This window comes from Diaphorina citri, unplaced genomic scaffold (assembly GCF_000475195.1).
Source record: "Diaphorina citri unplaced genomic scaffold, Diaci psyllid genome assembly version 1.1 scaffold527, whole genome shotgun sequence".
Classification (NCBI taxonomy): Eukaryota; Metazoa; Arthropoda; class Insecta; order Hemiptera; family Psyllidae; genus Diaphorina; species Diaphorina citri.
The window spans coordinates 159,497-168,452 of NW_007377961.1; the positions used below are offsets into that span (position 1 = coordinate 159,497).

Below are 8,956 nucleotides of genomic sequence, written 5' to 3' on the forward strand. Positions count from 1 at the left end.
AAGGATAGAGTAAAACATTTGCTATAAAACGTTTTATAACTGGATACACCAACTCGAGAATAAAATTATAGTCAGGGGCAGATACTCCTAGTTCCAGTAATCCAAGAATCACTATCGGACTATCATTAAGATATGTCCATCCCCATCCTTGGCACTAGCTCTGCTTTTACGGATGGCTATACCATTTATTCGAATGTTGTATGTTCTGATGTTGTTATGATATAACAAGCTGGGTCCGTCCCTCCGGGAATTTTTTAGCCCGTAGTTTATTCGATCGTGATTAAAGAAAATCAGTACTTATGTACCTACTATCCAAGAATCACTATCGGACTATCAGATATGTCCATCCCCATCCGTGGCACTAGCTCCGCTTTTACGGATGGCTATACCATTTAGGTAGCATACAGAAAGAACTTTCACAAATGAGCAAATTTTTGGGGATAATACGGTTAGGTAGCATAAAAAAAGAACTTTCACAAATGAGCAACTTTCTGGGGGTAGTACGGTTAGGTGTCATAAAAAAGGAACTTTCACAAATAAATCTTGATGCAACTGATATGATCGAGTAACTTATGTAAAAGATATGTCTTTCAAATTTCTAGCAAAATCAATGTAATTTTTTTCGTATTTGTCTGTGTGATCGTAGGTACCTATACTTTTCTATGTTCTCATATAAATAATGTTTTTCGTTTAAATAAATAAAGATTTTTTAATTTACATTTTTTTTTTTTTTTTTTTTTTTTTTTATTTGTTTAATATTCAGTTTATTATTATTCTTGATTTGATTTTACTTTCATGTAATGATTTAAAATCAAGACTAGAGCCGTTCTCCCTTTATTCCCAATATAAGGTTTAAGTCACCCATCCATTTATTGGCCTTGCTCGGCGTAGCTTAACATAGGTGACGCTAAAACCGGTCTTAAATTAACGACTGAAGTGTTATCTAAAACTTTCTCGCTTTGAGTTCATAGGTCGGCGCGACAAATTTCAAGATCAGAGCTCATTTGTGTGAGAAAATGTGAAAAAAAAAAATCCACAATTACTCAATTAACTTCAAGTCACCCATCCATTTATTGGCCTTGCTCGGCGTAGCTTAACATAGATGACGCTAAAACCGGTCTTAAATTAACGACTGAAGTAAAAATTTGCACCACCATTTTCGTGTTCCTGGTAAAAGGACCTTTAATTTGATATATAGGTCGACCAGGTTTGGATAAGTCCTTCTATGGGCACAGACCGACAGACAGACAGACGACACCGAAGCGAATACAATAGTCCGTCCCTTATACCTTTTCATTACTATTGTAATAATAAAGGAAGGACGGACTAAAAATAATAAATGGAAACTTGTTGATAATGTCCAAAGAGTCGACCGGTCGTCGATCGACGAGGCGAATCTATGTTGTCGAGGCAGTGTGGACGATTCAGTCGATATCGACCGACGGCCGGTCGACTAGTGTGGACACACCTTTAAGCGTCACTCAGGGTTATGGATCCTATTGGAGAGACGGACTGCTGGTTGAAATCCTTGCCAATAAGGCGAGGCAGTATAAAATCTAATATGACTTCATCAGTTAAATGGTTAAATCCCCCTCAAGGATGAGCAATTCATTTCTCGGCAAAGTCACAACTTTGTGTCAGGGTTGTGCTTTAATTATCAACATGTCTCAGGTAGTAAAAAAACACATCCGAATTCCGCAAAATGACCCTTGGGTATACATCCGAATTCCGCAAAAAAGAAAAAATCAACAAACAGGTACCTATTAGATAGGTAGATACCTAGTATGATTTCTATCTCAGTGGCCTCAATGCTTGCCTATGTAGATATCTAGGCCTTAGTACATCAGGCCTTGGTAAAACGGTTAGGTAGCATATAAAAAGAACTTTCACAAATGAGCAACCTTCTGGCCTTCTGGGGGTAATACGGTTAGATAGCATACAGAAAGAACTTTCACAAATGAGCAAATTTTTGGGGATAATACGGTTAGGTAGCATAAAAAAGGACTTTCACAAATGAGCAAATTTTTGGGGATAATACGGTTAGGTAGCATAAAAAAGAACTTTCACAAATGAGCAACTTTCTGGGGATAATAATATATGGTTAGGTAGAATACAAAAAGAACTTTCACAAATGAGCAACTTTCTGGGGGTAGTACGGTTAGGTATCATAAAAAAGAAACTTTCACAAATAAATCTTGGTGCAACTGATATGATCGAGTAACTCATGTAAAAGATATGTCTTTCAAATTTCTAGCAAAATCAATGTATTTTTTTTTCGTATTTGTCTGTGTGATCGTAGGTACCTATACTTTTTCTATGTTCTCATATAAGTGTTTTTCGTTTAAATAAATAAAGATTTTTTAATTTACATACAGAATACATGTTTTTTTTTTTTTTTTTTTTTTTTTTAATAGGGGATCTTACCTAAGTATTTCCTTCTGCTCAGTTAAACTAATTTCTTTCTTTATCTGCATATCTGCACCTATTTCTCGAAACTCTTTGTATCTATATCAATATTACCTACATGCTTGTTAATGTCCAATAAAATATTACATTTACAATTACAAGGTACTTACAGTTAACATCCAGCGTGATTTGTCGGATGGACGCTGTAATGAGATTCGTATTGGAGGCATTACAGGCCAGACGACTGTGCAGATGATGTCTGGCTACTGGATCAATGGTGATGACATTCTTCACCATATTGTCGTACACTTCGGTGCGGCCTTCTATCAGCTGGCTTTCGAGAAACCACACCACTTTTGGCTGGGGACGTCCTGAAAAATTTCAAGAAAATGTAGGGTATAAGTCACATTTTTATGGATATTGCGGAATTCGGATGTCCCGCTTACAAAAAGGTTCAAAAAAGATCATTTTTTGCGGAATTCGGATGCAGCCGTATTTTTTAGTCCTTATTTATGATCTGTACTCTTACTATATTGTAACAATAAATGGCTTTGAAAGCCGTAAGTTGTAAAATAAATAAATATTTAGTTTAATTTTGGTAAAATAAACTAAATAAAGCCCTTACCTCCAATGACTTGGCACTGCAGTTTCAACTCCTGACCCTCATTGAACGGCTCAATCTTCCGATGCTGCTTGTCTTTGTTTCGAAAATCGAAAATTTCAGGTCGCTCCGGGGGAACTGTAACAGAAAGAAAAGAAGCAGGTAAAGTTTTATATACAAAAAGCAGCTTTGTCAATCTATAAATACCTATGTAGAATTTGGACTCCAAATTTCAAATTATGTTTTCAACAGTTTTTAATATGTATTTATTTTGATCTACCTACTTACACGACTTACTTTTTGCGTGGGATTTCAGACAAATTGGTGAAATCTGATTGAATATTATTATACCTACGTAGGCGAAATTTTGAAAGTCAAAAGCAAGAAGATATCAAATTAATCTACATCATGGCGATACATAGCACGATGCCAAATAATGAGCCCCGATGACCTTTAGTTGGAAATAAATCCTCAATTTCAAAACACCTACGTACGGCCTCCACCAAATGTTTCCACAAATTAACATTATTATAATTTATTTATTTTTGTTAAAATATAATAATGTACATATTTCTAGACATGGTCTTCACTTGACTGGAGTGGATTATGGACTGTCCCCTATCTGATAGACGTTAAAAAACAACTAAAAGGATAAAAGGACAGACGAGGTGATATATTTCGACCATTACTATGGCCATCTTCAGAACAACCAAAAATGTATAATCTAAATTAAATATATGTAGATATACCTATTTCCTCTTTTTTTCTGTGAAAATAATATCTGCTTTTTCCTCTTTCCTAGCCCTAATAGTAACAGTTATAGGTAAAAGCGATTTATTGTATAACCTAGAATCCTAGAAAACTGCCCCAGCAGTCAGCAGTGACATAAAATGATCGAATCAGAGGAAGATCAACAATAATATTGTAAGATTATACTTTCTTAATTTATTACTTTCTTTTTTAATAATTCTTACCACATGGCTGTGCAATCGAAATGGACCATGAGCCACTTGCTAGGATTAAACGCAATAGAGTTGGCATACTCCACACCAGCCAGCCACTTCCTGAACTCGGGACAAATAAAGGAAGAACCTGCATAGGCTGCGTCCACATGCAACCAGAGGCCTTCTTTTTCACCTGTAATTCAACAAACATTTTTGGCAAAAAAAAAGTTTTCTTTTATGTGATTAAATGATTTGTCAAAAAATTCAGTGCCCATTTTCATATTTTTCCATATCCCGGTAGGGGATTTGAACCTATAACCTACCACTTATGAGGCACTTTTTTCTCACAATACTCTAATTATGAGGAATACTAGATGCAGTTTTGTCCTCTACTTACATATCGGTCCCAATTCCTCCAAATTATCAAACGCACAAGCTCCTGTTGTGCCTAGAGTGCCACAGACCTGAAATAAACGAGATAAATGCACTAGGTAGTCACTCAAATAAACCGCCAAAGCAAAATTTGACAGTATAAATGTACGATAAAAGATGAGCAAGAAGAAACTACGTTGGCAATCTAAATAAAGTATTATTAATTTGTAGGTTATTGTAATTAAGGAGCGCGGTAGCGCTCCGCCCCACCAAGTCAAGAAAGTTTGACCGCGCTACTAGAGATATTATACGCGATTTTATTGTACTTCACCACTTACTTACATTATCAAATAAATGCTTCATCGATCAAAGGAATACAGACCTACAGAGAACCTGTACAAAGTATAGGACATCGAAAAGTGCTAGGAAATATGTATACGCTTTAGGGTTCCCTCTGACTCCAAAGGAAGTGATTTATAGCCCATAGTCTTTACTTGTGTGTTTTCCCACTTGTTTGCTAGCTTTATGGTTCCTTAAGATAGGCATGATACCCGTCTCGCGGTCTTGGAAGGATTGTGATATGTTCAAAACCCCCTTGGACTCCCAGAAACAATATCTTCTCCCTCCGTGTCCTTTATGTACACAGAGCATTTTGAAAGTGAAAATGTTGTGTCTGTCTTTCTGTCTTAGAGCAAAACTTTCCGTGTGAATATTTCCCACTACAAAAAGCACAAATTTCGATTACAAAGAAGATAGGTTGGTACTCACAAAGAATGGTATCAAATGTTTCTTCTTGTCTCTTTCGATGGCCTCAATTAGTTTATCTCCCCGCAAACTCAGCTTATCGTCGCTCTCAATGTATCTCATCTTGACCAAACCAATCAGCCCTGCCTTCTCCACAGATGAATGAGCCTGGAATCAAACGGGGAGTTAAGCAACGTTGGGTTTGGTTGGTAAATGGAAAGGTGACTTGGTGACTAGAAAGAGTTAAGTGCTGCTGACCGATTTGGGATGGTTAGTGATAATCAAGGCATACCTGTCATTGAGGATAAGCTGTCCAGATTATTTTAGTTTTTAACTTCTTATGATAGCTTTAACTCTTTGTCTAAGGAGAATTCCTACACCTAAAGAGCATCAACTCATCAAGTAATGGCTCCGGAGAAAACATGGCTTATAGCCGTGGTTGCACGATTAAAAAGATAATTAACTCTTTTATGTCATCTTTGGGGAAATGAGAAAGATTTTAAGATATCTCTGGAAAAGAATTTTGTTCCGCAAGCGGCACTTAACGGTATTATTTAGGAAAATGCTTCCGGAATTGTTTCACTAAGGCCAGCCACTCACTATGAGGTAAACCTGACAGGCGGACCTGATCAGGTGTACCTACCTGTCAGATCTACCTAATAGTGAGTGGCTGGACTCATACATTTCAAACTTCTTACCTGGTCAGAGCAGTATGCTACTAGACGACTGTTGATTTCAGCATGTTCCAGTTCTGGATGGCTTTGCTGATATTTCCTTATGGCTTCAGTCCTTCCAGCTAGGAGGCAGATGAGGGTGGATTCACTTGCAGTTGTCTGAAACGTGATGAAATTTGGCGGTCTCAAGAATCCAAAGATTACCACTAAGAAAATACATAAAATTAATAGTATTGATAAATGACAGCTGAGAATTTCTTTCGTCCTTCCTTTCTTTTTACTCTTCTTTATTCCTACCTTTTATATTATTTCTTTCTTAATTAATTTCCTCTCTTTCTTCCTTATTTCTCTCCCTTCCTTTTTATTTTTCTTTATTAATTCCTTTTATATAATTTCTTTCTTTATTAGTTTGGTCTCTCTTTCTTCCTTTTTATTTTCTTTATCCCTTCTTTTTATATCTGATTTCCTTTTCCTTTGTGAGTTCTTCCCATTTCTTTGACCTCCCTGCTCTCCTTGCACTCAACTCAATTTTATTCCATAATCTCCTTTGTATCTTATCATTAATTTTCCTACAAATTTTGTTTAACAGCCCCATTCTTGTCTTTTCTAGTTTTAATTTTCACCGCTAGTAGCGTTTGTGTAGTCTTAGCGCGAATTTTCAAATTTTTGTAATTTTTTATTTAGTTGTTCTGAAGATGGCCATAGTAATGGTCGAAATATATCAACTCGTCTGTTCTTTTACTTTTTAGTCTTGTTTTTTAACGTCTATCAGATAGGGCAGTCCATAATCCACTCCAGTCAAGTGAAGACCATGTCTAGAAATATGTATGATATCGTACTTGACCATTATCTCAAACTAAACAAAATATAATAATGTTAATTGTACTTAGGACATTTTCTACCATATGAAAACTTGGTCACATGTCAGGTCTATTAGTGATAACTGATGAAACTTCACATGGTGTCAATAATAAAATCTTATCACGAGCAAACTGAAACGATCCAGCCGTTAATCTACATTCAATTTCAATCCAATATGTATTAGATACCTAGGTATCCGGGAGCTATTTCAGACTCGGTTGGAAACAGAGAAAACACAATGTAACATACCGTCCATATCCAAAGAGATTAAGAGAAATTGAGAAGAAAAGGAAAAGGAGAATATCCATGGGGCCATTAGGAGCTGTTTAAAAGTCGAAACGAATAAAGGTCGAGTAAGGAAGAGAAAAGAAAAATTCGAACCGAAAGGTGAAGGTAGAGAAGCTAAAAGCTTAAATAAGACTGCTGGAGAATAGAAATGAGTTGTTACTGTTCATCCATGGGGCCATTAGGAGCTGTTTAAAAGTCGAAACGAATAAAGGTCGAGTAAGGAAGAAAAAAGAAAAATTCGAACCGAAAGGTGAAGGTAGAGAAGCTAAAAGCTTAAATAAGACTGCTGGAGAATAGAAATGAGTTGTTACTGTTTTCCTAATTGAAAATTTATATGCAGGGGAATCTGAAAGTGCTCTCTGCTCCCTCCATGAAAAATGCACAAGAAGCAATGGCTTAACTGATGGGAGCCTCATAAATAAGGGTAATAAGGATCATAATGAATAGGGAGATTCAGGGAATTTACACACTCAGGGACAGTATTGAATACACACAGGGTAAATGGAAATATGACAGTACGTACCTATACGTGGCAATGGAGAAGTATCAATCAATGACAAAACAATACTATATACGGCCTGCTTCAGGAAATGATGGGTATTATAGATGAGATAGGGAGATTCAGGAGATTTACACACTCAGTATTGAATACACACAGGGTAAATGGAAATATGACAGTACGTATACGTGGCAATGGAGAAGTATCAATCAATGACAAAACAATACTATATACGGTCTGCTTCAGGAAATGATGGGTATTATAGATGAGATCCTAAACAAAGGTTTCATTTTCAATCCCATCTGAATATTCAACAGTATGGGAAGAAGAAGTACAATACCTGTCGATACCTTTATCTACATAACATAAACTGGGTTAACAGTAAGCATTTTTAAAATAAAAAATTAACTAAATAAAAAATTGATATTATCTATGATATTGCTAATAACAATGGATATCTGAAATCTCAAATCACTAAGTTGTTCTCCCAAATTATGAATAAGATTGTATGTAGTCTAGGGGCGTGTGGGTTTTTGTTGACTAGCTTAGCAGGAAACTGGAAAAGTTCAGTCCCCTCATGGTTAAGGAATTTACGAAGTTCTTTGTCCAAAGAGGGAGTAGGATCTTTAGTAGGTGTGGCATTTTCTTTACTAACAAAATCAAGAACTTTTGATGAATATTTATCACGATCCAAGATGACAATACTATTGCCTTTATCAGCCTCCGTGACAACTACATTATGGGATTTAATCTTTGACGATAACTTACCAATAACTTTTTGAAACGGTGAGGTAGGTTTGTAATGAGTAGTCTTCTCAACAGCATGATGTTTACTATTGGTGGTAGAACAAGCAGCATTAATATCAATAAGCACGTCACAAGTCACGTTCGCGTTGTTGCATCGGCGATTTTGATGTCCTTAAATTCCACGCTCATTTGGGAAACAAGAACTTTCAAATCTAAAAACACTTTGTAAAAATGCATACTTTTCTATACTTACTAAAACATGATTATGTAGTTTGTATAGGTAGTATTGGCTGGATCTTGATTGTGATCATTTTATTTTCAAACCTGACCGGAACCGGGATTAGACATTTTAAAATTCAGATTATTTTTAACGCAATTAGGATAGAGAATAGTCCGCTACTATTCGCATAAGGATTGTGAGCTACGTAGATACTCCGTTCTCACCCATGTAAATCCGAGACAGTTGATGGCATCGGACAACATATCACCAAGAAGAGAAGGGTAGGAATTCAGAGCTGGGAAGTACGCGTGCATGTAGGGTGATTGCCAGTGAGTTATCTGAAAGCCATTACAATAGAGTTGAAGAAAAGTTGATTTCTTTAATAGTATTTATTTCTATTTCTTTTAGATTGGTACCTTTATGTACATCCAGTCTTACAATTAAAGTTGTATTTAATGACTTGCACTAGATGTTGGTAGATATTTTATCTATTTTCCTCTGTGTTTACTAGAAAAAGTTGATTTCTTTAATAGTATTTATTTTTATTTCTTTTAGATTGGTACCTTTATATACATCCAGTCTTACAATTAAAGTTGTATT

The 8,956-nt window shown here is 35.9% G+C and overlaps 2 protein-coding genes across 2 annotated transcripts; both read right to left on the minus strand.

Annotated features, from left to right (window-relative positions):
• Positions 1-2,063: 2,063 nt before the first annotated feature.
• Positions 2,064-3,533, minus strand: LOC113467697. Its single transcript, XM_026824032.1, has 4 exons — positions 3,494-3,533; positions 3,032-3,145; positions 2,566-2,777; positions 2,064-2,081 (listed from the first exon to the last, which is right to left on the minus strand). Exons 1-4 carry the CDS (start codon positions 3,531-3,533, stop codon positions 2,064-2,066), a joined length of 384 nt encoding a protein of 127 aa, XP_026679833.1.
• Positions 3,534-3,977: 444 nt separating this feature from the next.
• LOC103509765 (histidine decarboxylase-like) lies at positions 3,978-8,670 on the minus strand. The gene is made up of 5 exons (XM_017444307.1): positions 8,581-8,670; positions 5,766-5,900; positions 5,092-5,235; positions 4,349-4,415; positions 3,978-4,144 (listed from the first exon to the last, which is right to left on the minus strand). The coding sequence occupies exons 1-5, from the start codon at positions 8,668-8,670 to the stop codon at positions 3,978-3,980; spliced, it is 603 nt and encodes a 200-aa protein (XP_017299796.1).
• Between the last annotated feature and the right edge of the window lie 286 nt (positions 8,671-8,956).

Excerpts from the sequence above, each read along its gene's own strand:
- LOC103509765 (XM_017444307.1), bottom strand. The coding sequence starts at position 8,670 with ATGCACGCGTACTTCCCAGCTCTGAATTCCTACCCTTCTCTTCTTGGT. Across the intron at positions 5,236-5,765 it reads TAGCATACTGCTCTGACCAG|GCTCATTCATCTGTGGAGAA; the intron begins GTAAGAAGTTTG and ends GTTTGATTCCAG. Across the intron at positions 4,145-4,348 it reads GGAGGAATTGGGACCGATAT|GTGAAAAAGAAGGCCTCTGG; the intron begins GTAAGTAGAGGA and ends GTTGAATTACAG.
- LOC113467697 (XM_026824032.1), bottom strand. The coding sequence starts at position 3,533 with ATGTTAATTTGTGGAAACATTTGGTGGAGGCCGTACGTAG. Across the intron at positions 3,146-3,493 it reads TTGGTGGAGGCCGTACGTAG|TTCCCCCGGAGCGACCTGAA; the intron begins GTGTTTTGAAAT and ends TTTCTGTTACAG. Across the intron at positions 2,778-3,031 it reads GCAGTGCCAAGTCATTGGAG|GACGTCCCCAGCCAAAAGTG; the intron begins GTAAGGGCTTTA and ends GAAATTTTTCAG.